At 43.2% G+C, this 21913-nt stretch overlaps 1 protein-coding gene and 1 long non-coding RNA gene across 2 annotated transcripts in view; both read left to right on the forward strand.

Annotated features, from left to right (window-relative positions):
• The first annotated feature begins 2794 nt into the window (after positions 1-2794).
• On the forward strand, positions 2795-7277 carry LOC106844670 (uncharacterized). The gene is made up of 3 exons (XR_001401444.2): positions 2795-2985; positions 5698-5798; positions 7084-7277. It is a non-coding gene; the product is annotated as an uncharacterized lncRNA (long non-coding RNA).
• A 3305-nt stretch (positions 7278-10582) lies between these two features.
• The window catches only part of HEATR6 (HEAT repeat containing 6), a 31850-nt gene continuing 20519 nt past the window's right edge, over positions 10583-21913 (forward strand). The window contains exons 1-7 of the mRNA XM_014862251.3: positions 10583-10840; positions 13350-13457; positions 15623-15763; positions 16237-16352; positions 17182-17296; positions 18982-19083; positions 20031-20168. Coding sequence (XP_014717737.3) covers positions 10622-10840; positions 13350-13457; positions 15623-15763; positions 16237-16352; positions 17182-17296; positions 18982-19083; positions 20031-20168 — 939 coding nt within the window. The 5' untranslated portion in view covers positions 10583-10621. The remainder of the gene's footprint in view (positions 10841-13349; positions 13458-15622; positions 15764-16236; positions 16353-17181; positions 17297-18981; positions 19084-20030; positions 20169-21913) is intronic.

A 21913-nucleotide genomic window follows, 5' to 3' on the forward strand; every position in this document is an offset into this window, starting at 1 on the left:
AGGAAGTGCAGGGGGACATCTCCAGTGCCACCTCTGCATCTGCTCCCAGGCTCTCCTCTTCTTTTCCGAAGCATCCCCCTCCAGCTGCACTTCACACTCTGCCCTGGGCCTCCTCTGCTCCTGCACTTGCTGTATTCACCATGATGCCTTCTAGATGCATAGAAATGCTCAATAATACCCAGAACACAGGTTCATTTCCTTTAAAGAAGAAGTATCCTCTCTTGTGTCCATGTGAAGGGAAAGCTGTCACATCAGTGCAGGTTTAAACTAACAGCTCTTCTTACAATTGAGAAAACTTGAGTCTCACGCAGAGAGAGGGCATGACTTACCCAAGGCCACACAGTGGTGACTCTCAGTTTTAGACCTGGTGCATTTAGTTGTAAGTAAGATTTCCTTTTTTAAATAATACTATCATCAATTCTGAAAACAGCAATGTTTATTGGGTGCTTGCTCTCTCCCAGGCATTGTGTTGAGTTCTGAATATAATTATCTCATTGAATTCTCACCCCAGCACTGAGGAGCAGGTACTATTCTTATCTTTATCTTACAGGGGAGGACACAGAGCCTCACAAGGTTCAGTGACTTGTCCAGGGTCCCACAGCTACTATCTTGGAGTCGGGATCTGACCCAGGGGTCGGGCTCCTGAGCTCAGACTCTTCCTGCTACATCTCTAGGTCTGGTTCAGCACAGAGAGGTCTAGGTGGGAGGACACACGCTTAACATGTTCCTGGTGCCAGATCTTACCCTGCGGTCCCTGCCAGTCACCTCAACCTCAGATTCACGCTCTAGACTCAGAGCACAGGGAAGAGCAGAGCTGGTGTTTGTGGCAGCTGAATATTCACTAGTCATTGCTGAGAATGAGCCCCCCACCTTGCAAAGGCTCTCAGTGGGTGTGGGACTGTTATAAACCGAAGTGACCTCAATAAATTAATAAATAAAATTAATTACAATATAGTGTGCTAAGTGGTATGACCAGACAAGTACAAAAAAAAGTTAACTCTCCCAGGGATGAGTGTTGAGGAAGAACAGAGGGTGACATTGGTGCCTTGTTACATAGGGTAGAGAAAGAAAGGGAAAAGAATTCCAAGTTCAAGGAGCAGCCTGAACTGCAGCTGAGAAGCATGAAGTCCTTGACGAGGGGCAGCAATAGAGCAGCCCGGAGTGCCTGGGTGGTTGGGGACCCGGACTGAGGAGCAAGGGAGGAGCTGGGAGTGGCTGGGGCCCATTGCCAGGGCTCTGAAGGCCCCGCTCAGGCCTGAGTAACCCAAAGGACCAACGAAGCACGTGCTGAGGGCTCCAGCAGAACAGGGACCCAAAATAAGATGTGAAAAGAGGACATTGACAAAGAACAAACTGAATTTCAACATGCCTATCAGTTTGTGCAATTTCAAAAAATACGTAGCTTTTTTGAACATTTGGAATTACATATGAAGAATATCACTACAGTACACTTTTCAGTGTTTAGGATCTCAAAAATTTCTTCCTGGCTCTGACCAGAAAGATTTCCGTAATCTGACCAGATTATAGAAATCAGACACCAACCCCAAGGTCAGCTTTGAGATAGGCAGGATTGAGTTAAGGCAGTTTGCAAAATTCCTTTGGAAATAACCTATAACTGTACCCCTTATCCCACCTGGGGGTATTAGCAGTTAGTGAGGTCAGTTGTTTGCCCAAAGGACCTCCAAATGGTGGCATTTCAGGGACTGTAACAAATTAAGTATAACTGGAGAGTCTCTTCCAGTAGCACCAGAATTAGGAACCAGGCCACTGATGAAACATCAAGCCCCCTCACTTTCTAAAGAGAAGTCAACCATCTCCCCAAAGCCATATTAGGAGGCTGCAAACTGGTCTTGCCGTTCCCACCCAATCCAGTCATCCTTATTTCACATGAAGTAAGACATCTTATGGGACACATGTACATGGCCAAATTTTATACATGCCTCCTCCTAGCCCCGCTGTCATTGGGGAGGGAAATGGGCATATTCCTCCAAAGAACTGAGGGGAGTGTGTGATTCAGAAAAGCACTCATCTACATGAGAAGTGCCTACAAGAAAGGGGAAATAAAATCTTACTCCCCAGCTGGTTGGTTACTGCAGCACCGCCCCACTCCCACCCCAGTACTGCGTGAAGACAGACATCCTGGAAGCACTTAATGTGTATATCAGGAGCTTGGGTTCTCAGAAATGAAGGTGGACAAGACAAAATGCCACACTATCCCCAGAAACTTACATGTATCCTATAGGCAAAGACCACCGCACCTGCCTAGGTGCCCAGCAGTAAAGAGAATCAGCCAAGCCAGAAGTAGACCAAGGTCACTTCCTCATCACCAGCATGACCTGGGTGGATCCCTGCTAGCTCTCCTCCTGCCTCTCCCTGCCCCCAGTACCAGAGGTGCTGAGGCCCAGAGCAGGGAGGGGGGAGGTGAAAGCGTGGACTTCTCCCTCGTCAGCCAGCACCCAGTTCCTAGATTGTAATGTCTATAAGGACATATTCCTCATGCCTACCACATGACCGGCCCAGAGAATACATTTGTTACTTGTGTTGAAAAATGAATGAGTGAATGAAAGTACAGAATAAAAGTTAGTGCCCACCCCCACATCCTTTCTCAGTGATTCAAGGTTTTCCTAGTTTAGCAGTTTTATTCATCTGTCAGAGGAGGATGTTCCCTTGGCTCAGAGTCTTGCTTAGGTAACAACGTGGCATTACCCCACGTAGACACCGTGTGGGGTGTGCCTTCTCCAGAAATGTCAGTTTCTGGGCAGGGCTTAGGCTCCTAGAGTCCCTAGTCCCTCCCACCCCTGGCCTTGCATTGCAGCTCACTGGGTGGAAGGGCATAAATTCCTGTTCTCAGTCCTGCTGCAACTTTACCAAAGACTTCCAACAGCAACATGAAGTTGGGAGGCCTCCTCCTCCTTGTGACCCTCATCACCCTCAGCTTGGAGGTACAGGAGCTTCAGGCTGCAGTGAGACCCTTTCATATTTTGGGTAAGTCCAGGGATAAGGCAACCCCTTCTTCTTTGAATGAAGGAGCCAGACAGTTGGACATCAGGGACCAGTGCGTGCAGAGGCGGGAGGGGAAGAAAGGAGAGAAGGGAAGATATTCTAGTCAAGGAGCCACAGCAGGGACCCAACTTGACTGTAGAATCTCTCTTCTTCTGCCTCCACTGTGTCCCCTCCTTTCCCTGGGTCATCCTTCCATCTGGAGTCTCCACTACTCACTTTGCTCCCTCATCAGCCAGGCTCCATCTCTTCTGTGTCTCCCTCTCCACCAGTTTCTTTGTCTCTTGCTACAAACAGAATGGAGGGCTTAAAGAAAATATTTTATTAATCATGTTGGCCATGAATCATCTCAATCTCTTCTTTTCCTTTTACCACCAACATTCTCAAAGAACTAAACTTAATTCTCTGCCCATACTTCTCCATGACTCATTCCTGAAACCCTTGAAGACTGATTATAGTCATTCCTGCCCCCACCATTCTCCTAAAACTTCTCTCGCAGGTCCTGTTGACAAATCTCTTGAGTCTCCTCAGGAGCCAAAGTCTTTATCCTTTATAGCATCCGACATTGTTTCCCACTTCATCAATTCTCAAACTTTCTTCTCTTCTGGATTCTCCTCACTAGATCTTTTTCTTCTCCCTAAAGATTACTGCATTCAACTCTTACTTCTCTCCTTCTTTGGTCTCCTTCCCCTACCTTAAACTGATTACCAAATCCATCCACTCTTTGAAATCGTCTCTTGCAGGTGTTCCTTCCTCTCTTACTCCATAGCCACATTGTATTTCCAGCCCTGATTACACCATGCTTGGGCCAGCACAATCTCTTCCCAGCAGCTCTCCCTGCCCTCTCTTCCTTCTGATTTGACTTGCTCGTTGAATCCTAATCCATTCTCTGCCCTCCTTCCAGAATGATCTTCATAAGTAAACTGCAACCATATCCCACTCTTGGCCTCCCAAATGAAATCCACACTCCTCAGGTCCTCAAGATCTGCCTAATGTAACTTTACCTCCTGCCTACTTTTCCTGCTCAACTTCCAACTCTTCCCTAGTATTTATCAGCCTTCCATTTGCCATTTCCCCTGTATTCCTTGTATTTCAGGGTGTGGAGTGACGAGATGAAGTGCCTCAGGTGCAAAATTGAAGCAGATGTTCATTCTCAGGGTTGTGCAAGCGCCTTAATTAATTAATTAAATTAAAGCGCCTTAATAAATTAAATTTATTGCCCTACATGACTCATGTGCCTCTCCCTGGTCTCAACCTGTTGCATTTTCCCCTTGTGAACTTTAGCTAGTAATTCTTTTCTCTCTTCACAACATTCTACTACCCTCCTCATTTCTGCCTTAAAAAAAAATCCCTGTACTTCAAGACTCACCTTTTCTAATTAATCCCATTGGAAGAAATGCCTTCTCTCCTCTGAGTCCCTTTAGTCCTTTGGATGTACCTCTCTTGGGACACTTCTCACAGTCTTATTTCTAGTACTTTAAACGTAAGTCTTATCTCTATTGTTACTCCCTAAGCTTCTTGAAGGTAATGACCCTCTCTTATATCTTTGTATTTCCTGAATAACTCTCCTCTGTGCTTTACACAGAGTAAGAAATCAACGGATAAAATGAGTGACCAAAATGCTGTGAGTGGGGACACGAAGTCTTCAACCCTCTCACCAAAAACTAACAACAGCTAATAGAAATATGGGGAATCGTGCTGATCTGCTCTGAGGTCTGCAAGTCCATGTGGACATCCCACCTTTCCCCCTCCTTACCTTACATTGCTAATCAATCCTAGCACTCATTCTCTTGGAGCCTGGACAAGGCCTCCCAGCCTTCTCAACACAGCATCCGACAGCCATCTCTATGGATTGGAGTTGACACTGGAGAATGAACTTCCTTTCCCCTGCTGGATCCAAGGGCTCCATTTTACATGTGAGGAAACAGAGACCCAGAGAGGTCCAGAGACAGAATCACCTAGTAACCTCCTGATAACAACTGAGTAGCCAACCAAGCACAGCACACATTCGTCCAGAGCTCTGCATACATTTTCCCAGAAGATCCTGTAGGGTCCTAACCAGCTTCTTGGACCTACTTCATTGATCCTCAAAGACTTCCTTAGAGGCTCTAGGAAAATGGGGAGCCTGCACTCAGGTCAGGAGTGACTCCTTGTTATTAGGAGATGTGCTCTCCATGTCAGGGTCAGTTTCAGCATGTGGGACTGCACAGGGAGCTGGGACTAGGGGCCAGCTTGGTCTGGGTTGAATCCCCCTTCTGTACTTACTAGTGGGCGAGTCACCTCTGTGAGCCCCAGCCGCCACACCTGTAAAATGGGGCTAGCGAGACTCACTGCGCAGGGTGACTGCCAGGCACCCTCGACGGTATTTGGTAAATGTGAGTCTCCCTTCCCCACTCCTTTCCCTGCAGAGGGGGAAGTGAGGACATTTAAGGGGGTTTCTTTCCACTTCCCCTCCACAACCACAATCACCCTCATCGTTAAAGTAGGCCTTGCTTTATTGGGATTGTGTGACTGCGCTGTTTTTAACTGAAATATATAAGATGTTAATGAGTATTATTCTGTGAGTTATCATTTATAAACTACATTATGTATTCAACCAAAAGAAAAAACGTGGGACTGGCTCCTTACTCAAAGGCTGTCCTCTCCAGCACCTGTGCCGAAAGCTTGGCGGTTTTCAGCTGGTCTGTTCTAACGCAGGCACCTGTGTTGAGCTCTGCAGCGGTGACTGGGACTGTGGCCCAGAGGAGCGCTGTGTCAGCAACGGCTGTGGCCACATCTGTGCTTCAGTCTAAGGACAGGTAAAAACATCAGGCCCTTCCCTGCTTCCTCAAACATTGTCCAAGCCAGGCAGGCTGTACACCGGCCTGGACGGGACTTTCCAGAAATGGGTGGGACAGAAGCCTGTTTCTCTGTGGCCTTTCCCTCTTCACCCACCCTTCCTAAGAAAAAGAAGCATCTGTCACAGGATGGTGGTTTCCAAACCTTTAAAGTAATTTCCTTACCCAGTATATCCTGGAGAGAAGTCAGACTATTTATATGAGCAAAAGAAGGAGAAAAATCACCCATAATCCCCTACTCCAAAATGATGTCTGCTTGACACTGGTGCATATTTTAAAAATACATGCTACCTTATATTAACATACAATATTTACATAAAAGTGAGATCATCTTGTAGCTCTCTTGATTTCTTGATTAGTTCACTTAGAAATCTAGTGAAATTTTTTTCTTTTTAGATTTTTAATTTTTATTCCTTTTTCTCCAAAAGCCCCCCAGTACATAGTTGTGTGTTTTTTTAGTTGTGGGTCCTTCCAGTTATGGCATGTGGGATGCCACCTCAGCATTGCCTGATGAGTGGTGCCATGTCCGTGCCCAGGATTCGAACCGGCGAAACCCTGGGCTGCGGAAGTAGAGTGCTCGAACCCAACCACTCTGCCACAGGGCTGGCCCAATGAACAACTTTTAATATCAGTTCAGATGCTTCTATGCCATCATCTTTAATAACCTCATAGAAGTCCATCATGTATGCTCATATACTTAACATCAATTAATACACATTCAATATATTTATTATTCTTTATATCATCAATACGGCTGTAATAATTACTAAATTGTTGTACATGCCCTTATGAATTTCCTTGGGATAAATTCTAAGAAGTATAAGTGATGACCAAAGAGTATGCTCATTTTAAGCCTTTGATGCACGTCACCATATTGACCTTTGAGAACCCAGTTCCTGTAAAAATATTTCAGGGTCCTCACATAGTGGTTTCTTTATTTCCAGTAGCCAATAAATGGAAGGAAAAAAAGGATAATTGAAAGCTACCATGATTAAGTTTTGATTATAAATCAAGTTGTATTAAACACAATGGAATCAACATATACTTTAAAAAAAAAACATTTGTGTTCAGGACATATTATTTCTCCAATCCACCCATGATCCTTGGGACACCTTTGGCTTTGCTGGCTTTTTGCAGGTCCTTATTGATTCCCAGAACTGGGAACCATTACCTCTCAATTGTATTCTGTGGATCCAGGTCCCCAAAACAGCAAGTTTCACACATGACTTTCTTGTTCATTTCTCAGATGAAGACTTATCTTAAGGGTCATCCCTTTCTATTGCTCATCCCTTCCTGGAGTTTCTATCTTCAAAGATGTGATTGTTTGGAGCTCCTGCTCAGGAAGACAGATGAAAATGGAAGCTTGTGAATGGAGATTACAAGGGATGTGGGAGTGAAGGAAAAAGAATTGCTTCTTTTAATAAATCATCATCAAAAGTATCCATACTACTTGAGTTATTTGGTTAGGGGTGATGAGGGGCAGGAGGAGGAGAAGAAGGGGGGCAACATATGGCATTTGTTGAGTACTTGCTATGCAACAATATAATATAAAACTGCATTAGAGTCTCCACAGATATCATCTAGATTCTCCTTATGACAACCTAGTGACTACGCTTATTATCACTACACTTCTACATGGACACTGAGGTCTGGAGAGATGGAGTAATTTGCTCAGTGTCACATAGCAGATAAGTGTCAGGGCCTTAACTATAATTTCATGTCAACCTCTAAGGCCTATGCATGATAGCATAGTGGTTGGGAGCTCCAACTCTGAATTGCAAACCCAGGCCCACCACACAACTGTGTGATCTTCAGTAAGCGTCCTAATCTTTGTGCACTTCAGTTTCCTCATCTGTATAATGGTACATACTGCACAGAGCTTCAAGCATAAAAGAGGTTAGTTCATGTAAAGTGCTTGGCATGGTGCTTGACATACAGAAAACATTCAATAATTGCTAACAGCAATGATTATTATTATTACCAAATAGATGGACTAATGGCCCTTAGTTCTAATTTTCTAAGACTCTAGAACAGAACCCAAGGCCAATCCTCCTTCCTAGCCTCTCCTAGTTCATCTGGATAGTGCAAGCCAGCCCCGCTCTTCTGGCTTTCCTCATTACAAAATGTGGGAGGTAAAAATAGATTTACAATTTCTTGCCTATGTTCTTCACAATTGCAGAACTAAGATTCAACTGGCCTGGGTTGTAGTCTAATTTTGACAATTTACTGCCTGTGTGGCCCTTGACAAATCATTTAAACTCTTTAAACTTTCTCTCTTTAAACCACTTAAACTTTTCTTAGCTGTACAAAGGGGAAAATAGTAATATCTAACTCACTTGGATGCTAAGATTTATAGAACTTTACAGCTTACAAAGCATTTTCCCAAACATCCCATTTGAGTTTCACATCAACCAACAGATGGAAAATAGAGGGCTCTGAGTAAATAATAGTGAAGTCATTTATTCTGTCAAAAAGTATTGTGGGTGCCTACCACGTCCAGGCACTGTGCTAGCACTGGGGATACAACAGCAAACCAGACAGACGGGATCTGTGCCTTCATGAGGCTCACATTCTGGAGGAAGAAACAGATAATAAACAAGTAAACAAATAAAGGAGATAACTACAGATTATGGTAAATGTTCTTAAGGAAACAAACCAAGATGTGAATTGGAAGGGGAGGCGGAGATGAAGTCAAGTCTACTTTGGTTAGGTTGATCCAGACTCTAACGAAGTGATGAAAATGAAGTCTTGACAGGGTTCCAAAACATGAAAAAAGTGAAATTCCAGAGGAAGGCTCCGGACTACATTATGCAGAATTTAGAGAAGGAAATGGCTGTGAACTTACTTAGCATCCCTTAAACCCCCCAGTCACAGTAAGACTAAAAATATTGAGAATGAGGATATGTGAGGAGATTCTCTTGGGAGAGATTTTGCCAAATTGTGAGTTTGCACAGTTTGAGGGTTACCATCTAAACACAAGCCAATGAAGGGGAATCTTCAAAGGCCTCCCTGAGAGCTTGACATATGTTTCCTTCAGTTGGTGATCACCATAGAGTAGGCACATTCATTTCCTTGGAGAAACCACACTGCCATCCACCAGGGTATATTCCATCAGAACTCAACAGACTGTGTCAGTATATTTTACAATATCTGGGTCATTCAGTCTTGAATAACACCATGTGTGAGTCACTGATGTTGCAACCTAAGATGAGCCCCATCAAACCCAGGTTCTTTCCATAGTCTTTTTCACACTTCCACCACTGTGGTGATAACCAGGCCTCACATCCTTCTAGCCCAGTGTGTTCAACGTCTCTTAGGCACTGCTTCAAATATTCTTGGCCTTACACTCTCATTCTAACCATTGCTAAGTAACCAGTTTGTCGCAGGCATCTACTAACTTAGCACAAGATAACTTGTCAGAGCCTTGCCTTGGACTTGTGCTCTAGTACTCTACACCTCTCGTCTTTGCCCCAGGGCTTCTTAGACTATACAGCGAGATTCCTGTAGGAACCAGGCACACTGCTGACTCATGCTTAACTCAGAAGTGCTGAAGTATTAGTGCTTGGTGGGGTAATGCTTGACAAAAGGGGTCAAAGGTTGACAGATATATACTTCCCCCTTCCATTCCATTCAGGAAGGGGATTCTGAGAGCATTCCATAAGGCTTCTCAAAAAGTCCTGAGGGTTGAGCAATCACTCACTCCTTGCAACAGACACTCCATAGCACATATTTGTATTGATTCTCCTTCCTTCCCTGCTCGTTTCTGAATATATCACTCACATATCAACCTTGTCTAAGGCTCTGCTTTAGGAGAACTCAGACTAAAACATCAGTGACTAGGTCTCAGCTCCTGATCTTCTCTAAGCAAGTGCTTGAATATCACAAATACACACACACATAACGTACATATACACACATCCCAAGAACAAGCAATAATATACAAGTGCAGTGAAATCTAAATTCAAACAAAAAATAAACATTTCTCCCCAAGGAAGCCCAAAGTCTTCCGAGAACTAGTTCTGCTAAAGCATACCCTCAATTTTCATTGCTGAACAGAAGTGTCTTATTCTCAGGATTCACCATGTACACCAGGGGCCTTCAAGGTTTTCCTTAAGAACTGTGAGTGAGAATTTGCTTTATATTTACAAAACTCAAAGTTCTTATCAATGGTTCGGTTTGAATGCCCAAATTACTTGTCTTGTGGGGTGAGGAGCCTCAAGATGCACAGGAGGATTTTCGTGGGGAAAAGGGGAGAAATGGGAACAAAGAGTGCAGGCGGTCAGTGTCGCCTAAGTACCTGAATGCTGCCCTACATTCCATTGGCCAGATTTAAATCACTTGGCCAAAGCCAGCTGTAAGTAATACTGGGGAGTGTAACCTTTATTCAGGGTGGTTTTGTACCTGGGGAAAAAATCAGGAGCTCTAATACTACGTAAGAAGAGTAGAAGGATGTCATAGAACTAGCAGTTTCTGCCACTGCCATCCACAATGTCTCCTCTCCAACCCCAGCCCGAATCTGAAGTACTAAACAGTGATGTCAGCCCCGCCCAGGAACAAATTTTCTGGGAGGACAGAGTCCCCACTTTTCCGACAGGGCTCAAGGAGAGGTGGGCGGCGACAAAGTCTGCAAGGGGATTTCTGACAAGTATTCGCAGCGCACCAGCCCCGTAGTCTTGGAACAACACCCGGGGAGGGAATCTGGTCCAAATAATGCATTTCCGGAACTGGTGAGAGGAGACTGGGGATGCCCCGGAAGTGTTTCCCCGTTGTCCTACGTAGGAAAAATGGCGGCAGTGCAAGTCGCCGGCTCCTTGCCCGGTGGGCAGCCGCGGGAGGCGCCGCGGGAGCCACTCCCCGAGCAGGGCAACGGATTCCGCTGCTTGTCAGCCCGCCTCCGCGCCCTGCGTCCGGATGACAGCAGCTCCGCCCGCACCGAGATCCACCTGCTCTTCGACCAGCTCATCTCCGAGAACTACAGCGAGGGCGGCGGCGTGGCCCCCGAGGTAGGCGGCGCGCCGGGTGGGGCCGACGCGGGCCGCGCCTGCTGGCCCCGGCCCACCCTTCCAGGATGCTAGCTGGTAGCTCCCGCCTGCCTCTCCCCGGGAGGGCTTTTCCCACCCCCGCGTCCCATGACTCCGTTCCAGGCTCGTTTGCCCTCTCTGCCCGTGGCACATTCTCTGCCCTCCTCTATCCCGGAGACCCTGCAGTAGTACTGGGCAAACTCGCGTCTTTCAGAACCCAACTTGGTGACTTCTGCTCTGATAACGCCGCAGGTGTCATCTCTAGTCCCACCTTTCCGGCCCCCCCCCCAACCCTGTTCCACGCTCTGCATCCAAAACAATTTGTATATAACATTCACTACTACCATTTACTGAGTGCGTGGTACGCGGACCACTACTGTACTTTACCGGACACAGTTCCAGGAATCTTAGAAAGTGGGTATTATTGGGGCTATTTTACTGATAAAAATACTGAGGCTCGTAAAGATCCAATGTCATATTGCTGGCAAAAGGCGGAGCTAGAATTGGAACCTAAGTCCGTCACAATGTCCTTGCCATTTTCTGTTTCTGCGTGCTAGCTTCCCCCCCCCCGCCTCCTCTTCAGAAGTGTTTGATACTATTCACACATATCAGGCCTTGGAGATGACTAACTTAATTCCCTGAACTCTTGACCCGGTCATACCACTGCCTTCTGGTGCTCTCAGGCACCTCAAACTTGACAGTTCCTAAAAATGAGTACATTAGCTACATACACACACTCCATCCCCAACCCTCCCACCCCCCCAACACACACAAACATGCACAGTCTGCCAAGTCACACAGGAACAAACATTGATTTCTCCTTCCTTCCTCCCAGATCCTATCCAATCTGGATTCTTCAGAATCTATCTCATAAATATTTCTCAGTCCATCCCCTCCTTTCTATACCCACTGCCAATGCCTTAGGCCCTCAGGCAAGGTGACTTTTTCCTGGTCGATTCCACTCCTCTCTAACTAATCTCCGGCCTCCAGTCCAGCCCTTCTCCGAACTGAGCCTTGCTCTGCTGCTAGCGTGATCTTTTCTTTCATGGAAAAAAATCTAATTTGGGAAGATCTTCAGGACGTATTGGTAAATGGTCAAAGCAAGTTACAGAACAGTTCATACAGTATGAGACCAATATAGGGCAGGGAGAGTTTAAAGATAAATATACGTTTATACATGGAAAGAGTTCACAACAATGTATGTAAGAGTTTACAACAAAGTGATAGTGTGTCCCTAGGGAGCAGAGTGGAATTAAGGGAGTAGTCAGGAACTTTTGCCATATTTGTGTAATTTGATATATTTGCACCAAAAATGTGTGCCTTTCCAGTCTGCTGTCCTGTCACTCCTCCTTTTGTGCCCTGTGTGCAGTCATTTAAAACTTGCAGTTCCTCAGGCACCTACCGGTGTTTCACACCTCCTGGTGTTCCAAGTTTTTGTACACTCTATTCCCTTTGCTTGCAGTATCTTTCAGTGCCTTGTCTGTCTGGCAGGTTTTTACTCATCCTTCAAATCATTCCAGATTCTGCTTAAAAATCACCTCCACAAGACCTCTCTAATTCCCGTTTCCCGATGGTTTGTACATAGTTCTTTCAGCATGTAAATCACTTTAATTATTTGCATTTCTATCTCCCTCACTAGATGGTAAGCTCTTTGAGATTCAGGAATATGTTTGTTCACGTGTGAACCTCAAAGACGTAGCATACTGCCTGGCACGTAGTCCTGCTCGGAGCCTTTTAATTCAATAAACATCAATGGATGAACGAACATCCATTTGCAAATAGGGTGATTTGCAAATAGGGTCCTCTTTTTTTTTTTTTTTTTTAAGAATTCCCTAATTTCACAGTGAATTCATACAAGTGTCATTTCTGAATTTCCCAGTGGCATTGAAAGTCTGGTTCACTCACTTTTTGGTATTTTTAACTTCACTGTGTGCTTTTATATTCTGGAAGCCTTTCTTTGGTTATTTAATTATAGTGTCTACATCTGTAGAGACTCTAGAGTCTTTAGCCTGATAAAAGCCATGTAGAGGGGCCAGCCCAGTGGCGTAGTGGTTAAGTTTGCATGCTCCACTTCAGCAGGCCAGGGTTCACAGGCCCGGTGTGAACCTGGCACGGCTTGTGAAGCCACACTGTGGTGGCATCCCACAGAAAATAGAGGAAGACTGGCAGGGATGTTAGCTCAGTGACAATCTTCCTCAAGCAAAAAGAGGAAGATTGGCAACAAATCTTAGCTCAGGGCCAGTCTTCCTCACAAAAAACAAAAACAAAAACTAAGCCATGTTGATGTTGATTCTTTTCCTTCTTATTTAGCACATCCTATTTTTGTGCTATCATTTCGTTTTTTTCCTGCTTGCTGCCTCAAATTTCATCTTTCCCTATTTTGAGTGTGAATATTCACTTTTATTTTCCCATTCGGTTGTGTTTAGGGAGTCTTTACCTGACTAGTAGATATGTCACCTTTTCATTGTCTTTTTCTTTTTTTTTTTGGTAGGATGTCAGTACTCTTCTTGTCCAAGCTTGCCGACTGGTGCCTCCTAATCAGAATCATCTTGTCAGCAAAGTGTCTCAGCTGATCCACCATTTACTTAACAGATTACAGGTAATCATGTGTGTACCTTTAGCATTCAGATCATGAACTTTGAGAATAAGTAAGTACCTTTGAACTACTACATCTGTGGTAGGTATGATAGCCCAGTCTTTTGAGAAGCTATAAAAACAGCAGGTGCCTTACTAAGAATGATATTAAAACAAATATAACTGACAAAAAAAATATGCTGCATAATTCTAGAAGTTTGTCCATTAGAGGTATTCCTTTCTGTTTGGTTCTAGTAACCATTATCATTCAAGCCCCCGAGTCTTGGAATTCTTCATGGAAGGTGTATTTGACTGAGATCTATCTAAGAATAAATTGAAATCTACTCCTGCTCCTTTTCTACCAATATTTTTCCCCTTTCCCAAAGCTACCATTTTTGTAGTCTACTTTTGTTCTTCATAAAACATAAGTAGCTTGGGGGCAAGAGGACACTGGTTAAAAAGACCCCTGTTATTTATATCAAGGTCATACTATAGCTCCCCTCTCTCCAGAACCTCTTCCAACATGCTGAATAAATCTAGTATCTTTTTAGGAACAGTTCAAAAATCAAGGCTGTTACCGTAAGATACCATATGATTATGTGAATGTAGGTAGCACGAAACTTGTCAATTAGCATTATGTAATCTAGGATGCTTTTGGCTGCAAGAAACAGAGAAGCCTACCCAGAATAGCTAAACAGTTTTTTAAAAAAATTATCTCCCATTGCAAGCCCCAAGGGGGGCAACTCCAAGGGCACTTAATAATAAGAGGCTTACTGGCATCTTTCCATCCTGCCCTCCTCAGTATATGGGTTCTCAGCTGGCATCTCTCACAGTCATAGGATGGCTGCCTCAAGTGCACGCATCCCATGCAAAATAAATAACATCCAGCAGAAGCAAAAGACCTGTTTATTTTGTGTCTCTTTTATTTCAAAATGAGGAAACGTGTCCCACAGACTCTCCAGCAGAACTCCCTTGATAGCTGGCTGGGGAGAGCTAGGTCATATGAGAACCCCTCTACACCAGTCTCATCAGGGGAGTGGCCTTAACCTAAGTGGCTTAAACCAGAAGTTTCAGCCTTGACTATACATTAGAATCCCCTGAAGGGCTTAAGCTCCCTTGAAGATTATAACGTGCAGCTCATCCCTTACATCAGGGTTTCTCAACCTTGGCACCATCGATATTTTGGAATGGATAATTCTTTGTTGTGGGGGGCTGTCTTGTGCGTTGTAGGATGTTTAGGGGCATTCTTGACCTCTACCCACTAGAGACCAGTAGCATCCCTCCAATTGTGACAATCAAAAATGTCTACAGACATTGCCAGATGTTCCCTGGGGGGCAAGATTGCCCCTGGTAGAGAACCACTGTCTTAGACTAATTAGGATGTACCCTCAGGTCTCCTGTGGGAGGGGTAGGCACCCAAGTAAAATCAGTACTCTGGCAGCAAGGAAATAGGAGATGAGTGCTGGTAGGTAAGCAACGTCTGCTACATGTGACTTCCTAAGTGAAATAGGGCAGTTTTCAAGTTTAGAATTTTCCAAACTGATACGGTGGCTTCTGATTGTTTACTATTCTCACGTATATCTTCTTTGTTAACAGTGGCAGTTGGAAAAGTTCCTCATCACCTGTGGCACCTACAGCCCTTAACCGACTTTCCAGCATTTGATGACCGTTTATCTCAATTGTCCATGAATCGATACTTGGATTAGCCCACTTTGTCCCAACACGATTATAAACTCCTTGAGGACGGGGCTAGCCATCTCTTCCTCTTGTATTCCCGACATCATAGTAGAGACAGGGTAGCTATTTAGCAGGCATATTTATTCACAATATATTTGTTGAGCAAACATTTACTATGTGGAGGGCAATTTAGTTGAATTAAGATATTTCAGTGGATTGAGTCTTACATATCTGTGTATTTACAGCTGCCAGTGTCTGGCTATTTCAAGGAAAAGTTACAAGGACTTTGCTAGATTCTCCTTTAGTGGAGGGAGTAAAGGGGAAAGTAAAGAGAAGGCCCTGTCTTGATCAAACTTTCAGTGCCTTTACAGCTGATCTTTTTGACACAAAAATGATGGACACACACACTTTCTTGCTTTTACACAACTCAATTCAGGTGAGTATGCATGTCTGAAAAGGATAAAAATATTTCTTTAGAAGTTAGATCATATTTGTTTTTTCTTCTATCAATAGGTCATTGTTGATGAACAGAACTTGGATTTCCTGTTGGCATATACCATTTCTGCTATTCAACAGTGCAGTTCCTGGACACATGTGGAAGTTCTTCAAGCCCTGGCAGCTCTGGTTTACTGCAATGGCTCGAAATGTCAAAAGGTAGTTTAAACTGTGTTCTGTCTTTCCTTGAAAGGTCGGGAGCACAGGCTCTGAACCAACAGACCGCTATTGAGATTTTTATCCTGTCATTAATTGGATATGTAACCTTGAGCAACCCCTACTCAACCACTCTGAGCCTCGTTTCCTCATGTGTAAAATAGTTCCTCTGAGGATGAAGTGGGACAGTACTCGTAAAGTGCTGAGTGCTCAGTAAATAGTAGCCGTTATTATTATTATCACTACCCTTCAGCTAGGCAGCCGAGAACAAAGAGCTTCAGCAACTACCTACGCTGGGAGTGATGACCCCTACTGATGTTTTTTGGTGTATCTTTGCATGCCCATCTGAAAGGTTTACCTAGCAGCTAGTTTTTGGTACTTAACTACCCTTTAGTTAAAAAAATGAAATCTGTCTAAAGAGTGTTGTTTTCCTAGAAGCTTTTCTTCAAGAACCATTGGCTATTATTTTGTCTTAGTACCTCCCAGACTTGCTAGGCAAGAGTGGACTCTTGATGAAGTTGAGTGACTCGTCTCAGTCGGACCCTGAAGTTAGGAGAGCTGCAGTGCATTGTATGGCAAACCTATGTCTCAGGTATGTGGATCCATCAGATGCCCCAGTTGTAATCAGATAGGGCCTCTCATGGGCTCTTGGTAGGTGGTTCCCTCTGTCTGAAGCCAGAGACTTATAAAAATAACCTACTTTGCATTTTCTGTGTTCTTTGCTAATAAGATCTTCTTATATTTTTTATTTTTATTTTTAATATTGCTTGTAAAGAAAGCTTATAAAAAAGTGAAGGGGAAAATAGACTAGGACCTTAATCCCTAAAATATGGTAAAGTATATGTGTGCAGTATGTCAAGGTTTCGTTTTCTATTGGTTTAAATTATAACCATGCTAAGTCTTTTAGAAGGATATATTCATATGAATTTAAGCTTTGGTGAGATTTATCTGTCAAAGCCGATTTCTTCTAAGAAAATGGAACCCATCTCAGCTGCCCCATTCTAGATTCACGCAGTAGAAGATGAGCAGCACGGGCTGGAACTGATGTATGACGTCTCGTCTCTCCATTGCAGTATTGTCCAGCGTTCAGCTGTGTGGCTCTAGCTTGATGGGACCTGTCTGCACTATTTCCCTCTAAGAACCAGAAAGCAGAATTTCTCCCTCTCCATACTTCTTCCACCACAAACTTCCATAACTTTTCCTTAGGGAAACCATCCGTCCTTCTTCCTATTCTAGTCTTGTGCCTGCCCCACAGCAGTAATTAATTAACCAAAGTACATAATCTTCCATTATACGGTTTCGTCCAAGGGTGTATTCCAACTCCATTAGTCTGTATTGTTGCTATTTTTAATTCTTATTTTTTTGCAAGCCCCATTTCAAAGGAGACTGAGTGTGAGTTGCTTTCTCTCTGTGTGTTTTAGTGTACCAGGACAGCCGTACTTGGAGGAGCCCTATCAAAATATCTGCTTCCAGGCTTTCTTGACCACTTTACAGTCTCCAAAGTCATCTGATATGGATGATATCACATTTTGCATGGTAGGTGGGACTACCGCTACTCTTGTGAACGTTACCCATGTGTCTAGAAGCCGCAGCAGAACAGGGGCTCTTAGTAAAGAGTCTAATTTGGTTGTCGTACTAGTTTGTCTAGAGGTGGAGGCATAAGTGGAATGTTTAGAACCTAAAAAGACTGAAGTCATAGCTTTCAAGTTTAAATTGCAAGAAACTGTGTGTGTTTGTTTTGTTTTGCTGTTGTTTTTGTTTTGCAATTTGAGGTTTTTAAAGAAAACTGTATTTTTTCCCTCCTGACTATAAAAACAGACTAGCGACTATCTTTTAGTTGGAAGGGAAGGAGTAGAGTTCAACAATACCTGCAATATTTTATTTCTTTTTTTAAAAATCTGATGTAAATATGACAATTTGTTAACATGTTTTAAATTCAGAGTGACACATTTCAAAAATTACATATCTAAGATGGTGACAGTTCCTTATATGGACTTTCAGTTATGACCACTGGGAACAATTTGTTCTCCTTGCCCCTAGATTTTTTTCCCCATGTAAATGAGTATATTTATAACTTTTAAGTGGGATCGTATTAAATACGCTGTTTCGCAATTTTCTCTCCTTTTTAAACTTAGTATCTTCAGTAGTTGATATTTTCAGTACCTGTTGATGTGCCTCACGCTTTCCAACTGCTGTAGCTGGAAGACCTTGCACAAGTTAACTTCTTGAACATTCAGGTTCTCCTTCTCTGAAAAGGGCCAAATGGTATAACTACCTCATAGGGGTCTTGTGAGGAGTATATAAAATAAAGCATTTAAAGTCCTTGGCAGAGTGCTTGCTATTATTGTTGAGTTTCACATGTAGCAGAGGTTAGCTTCTTATGTAATCATTGTCATAATTGATGGAAATTGAAGTTTTTTCGATGTTTCCATGATTTCAAACAAGGCTACAGTTCACATCCTCTCCATATAGGGAATGTTACTTTTTTTTTTTTTTTTGGTGAGAAACATTGGCCCTGAGCTAACATCTTTTGCCAATCTTCCTCTTTTTGCTCGAGGAAGATTGCCCCTGAGCCAACGTCAGTGCCAATCTTCCTCTATTTTTTATGTGGGACGCTGCCACAGCATGGCTTGATGAGCGATGTGTGGGTCTGTGCCCAGGATCTGAACCCACGAACCCCAGGCCACCGAAGCACAATGCGTGAACTTAACACTATGCCATCAGACCAGCCCTGGGAAGTGTTTCTTAAGGAAAGAATCCTGGAAATGAGATTACTGAGTCACAAAACTAGTCTTGATCAGAATTACCTTTCAGAAACCTGCTCCCAGATACATTCCTTTGCCTTAAGAACCACCGAGGTTGCCATGTTAGAGATTCCCCACTTCTCATCTCTGCTGCCACTTTTTCATTCCTGTCACACTTTCCCCACTAGGTGTCTCTTCTTTTTTTTCTTGCTCACTATTTGTACATGCTGGTTTATAAACATATACAATAAGACCACTCTTACTCAATAAGAGTATTGTTTTCTTTCAGAAAATAATTAGTAGTAGTTTATCGGATTTCTTCTCTGGATCTTCATCTCTGCTTTTTTTTTCCCCTGTCTAAAGGTTTTTTCATCATCTGAAGACTTTTTCTCCTCTGTCCTAAGTAGTGCTGGAAAGTTGATCCCTGGACAATGAAATTTCATTTACCTTTTAAGTTGGTCTCCTTTTTTCCCCTAGTTGTTACAAAATGCATTAAAAGGTATACAGTCTCTTCTAAATGGTGGGAAGATGAAACTGACACAGACTGATGAACTTGGAGCTCTGCTAGCTGTGCTAAAGGTAAGGCGTTGCCCATTTAAACCCCAAGACCTCATTATGGTTAGTGTCTTTCCTGTTTTAAACCCCAGGCCTAAGGACCACTTTATGTCATCAGTCCAAGGCTAGCTTTCAGGTATCGTATTTTAAGAGGGAAGAATAAAATGTTCATATTCAAGCATACTTAAAATTAAGAACCAGAAATAATAAACCTTGATTTAGGAAATGTATCATTCTAAAATTTTAAAATTTTATCTAGGAAGGGACTAAGTTGTGAGATATGATTGGTAGATTATCTAATTTTAGATTATCTTGAACCTGTTTGTACTTGAAAGAAGAATCAGGGCTTCCCTTGGCTCTCTCCTGCGTAGGCCAGTCAAGACGTGTGTCAGTGGGCTGCTATCCTTAGGTTTCTGAGCCTGCCAGTCAGTGGGAAGGTTAGGGCAGCCTCTCAGGGAACCCGGAGGTTTTCATTTCAGCCAGGAAATGGTAAGAAGCTTTGTGCCTGCCCCGGTCAAAGCCATGGATAACCTAGCTTTATCAAGACTAAGATTTTAATTCTTTCCCTCTGCCGTGTCTCCTACTCCCAAATAGATAGACGATAGCTAGATGTGGATATAGATAAGCTAAATAAAAATAATAGATTTGTAAAAAATTTATAGGTAGATAAAATAATTGGATAAAAATGACGATAAATTTTAAAAATTAATAAATAAAAGTAATAAGTAAATAAACTAAAATCAAACCTAACCTGATCTGGCCAAACCAGATCCAGCTGGAGGCTGGATGAGATTACACTCTTCTTTAAGCCCTAAATCTTCAAGCTATCTATTGTCAAGCTATCTATTTCCATTTTTATTTCCTTTAATAAACTTCTAAACTTAATCTGTTTGTGTGATCCAGAACATGATGAATCATTGTATTTTGATTTATGTTTTGTGGGTGTGTGTCTCCTTAATCACCATGAATAGAAATCCATGTTTCATGGACTCCCTGGACTGAGCATAGAGATGCCTACGGTGTTATACCCCACTCCACTTCCTCAGTATGATGGGCGACCACCCGACAAACCACAGCAATCGGAATCCAGTGCTTCTCGACCAACTGTGGTACATTTATGTCTCTAGATTTAAGTTGTGGACTGTTTTTAATTGCTTGCTATGTGTGTTTTCAATGATTTACATCACTACTGCACCAAAGACTTACCTTGGATTTGATTTAATTTAGAGGTTTTAGCATAGTAAATTTAAATTCATCACACTGCTAAAATACAAGTTAGAGCATCTTTTAGTTACTTGTAGGCAGTGTAACAGCTATAAAAATGGGCATTCACTTTACACCCAAAGCCAAGCATCCTCATCTCTCAAATGCTCAAGACTACAGGTCAGCAAATTTTTTCTTTAAAAGACCACCTGGTAAATATTTTAGGTCTCTTACAACTGCCAACTCTGTCCTCCTAGTGCAAAGTCAGCCATAGACCCTATGTTAACGAATGGGTATGGCTGTGTTCCAGTAAAACTTTATTTACAGATACAGGCTGGGCACTGGGCTGAATTTGGCCTTCAGACTGCAATTCACCAACCCCTCTCTAGATCGTTAGGAACCCACCTACCAGTCAGCTCACTGTCTCCACATGCCTTACATTCCCAAGTTTCCCAGCCTTTCCTGATAGCTGCCATCTCCCTCATGTTTCTCTTGGAGAACCTAGAATATACAGATATAGGGCCAAAGGTATTACATCTAGAAATATAATACCTGGTAAAAATGCTTATAATTAGGAATTCTTTCACTTGTTCACTTATTCAATATTTACCAAACATCTGCTGTATCCCAGACATTGTGCTGAGCATTAAGGATATAGACTCCTAAGTGTTTTTAGGAGTTTGGAGGAGAAGGCAAAGCTGGATAAACAAACAGCTACAATGCAATATTGTGATTTCTTTCATCAGAATATTCACAGGGTACTCTGGGAACACCGTCAGGGGACCCAGTCCAAATAGAGGAGTAAGGAGACTTTTTAAAAGGTATGGTGGCAGGGCTGGGCTGGTGGCATAGTGGTTGAGTTCATGTGCTCCACTTCAGCAGCCTGGGGTTCACAGCTTCAGATCCCAGGCTTGGACCTAGTGCTGCTCATCGAGCCACGCTGTGGCGGTATCCCACATGAAATGGAGGAAGATTGTAGCTCAGCAACAAACTTCCTCAACCAAAAAGAGGAAGATTGGCAACGGATGTTAGCTAAGGGCCAATCTTCCTCACCAGGAAAAAAAAAAAAAAATGTGCTGGCTAACCTGAGACTCAAGAATGAGTAGCAGTACAGAGAGGGAAGGACTGTGTTTTATTCCAAGGGAACAGAAGGTGCATAAAGACAGAGAATGAGAGTGCCTGTAGCCCATTGTTAACCAGCAGGGCTAGAGTGTCAGGTGCACTGAGGGGAAGGGTGGGACAAATATGTAGCAGAGGCCAAATCATAAGGGTCCTATATAGTATGCTCAGGAGTTTGGGTTTTTGTTGTATAGGTGGTGGAGATTCACTGAAGAATCTTATGTAGGGGAATAGTATGATCAGATTTGCATTTTAGAAAAATCACTGTGGTAGCAAGTAAAAGGGTCTGAGTCGGGAGCCACGTTAATAATCTAAAGTAGAAGTGATGAGGACCTTCCTTCCCCAAGCCCAGAGACTGAGAGTGCAGAGGAGGGCACAGGTTCCAAAGATACTTGGATGCCAGAAAGAAGAAAGTAGGTGAAAAGGAAGAAACTGGCGTTTACTTACTGTCTACATCTAAAAAGCCCCATTGCCCTAAAACATGCATTGTATGTAATGGCTTCAAGTTTCTCCTGGGCATCTAGAGTGGTAC

The sequence above is a fragment of the Equus asinus genome, chromosome 13 (assembly GCF_041296235.1).
Source record: "Equus asinus isolate D_3611 breed Donkey chromosome 13, EquAss-T2T_v2, whole genome shotgun sequence".
NCBI classification, from domain to species: Eukaryota; Metazoa; Chordata; class Mammalia; order Perissodactyla; family Equidae; genus Equus; species Equus asinus.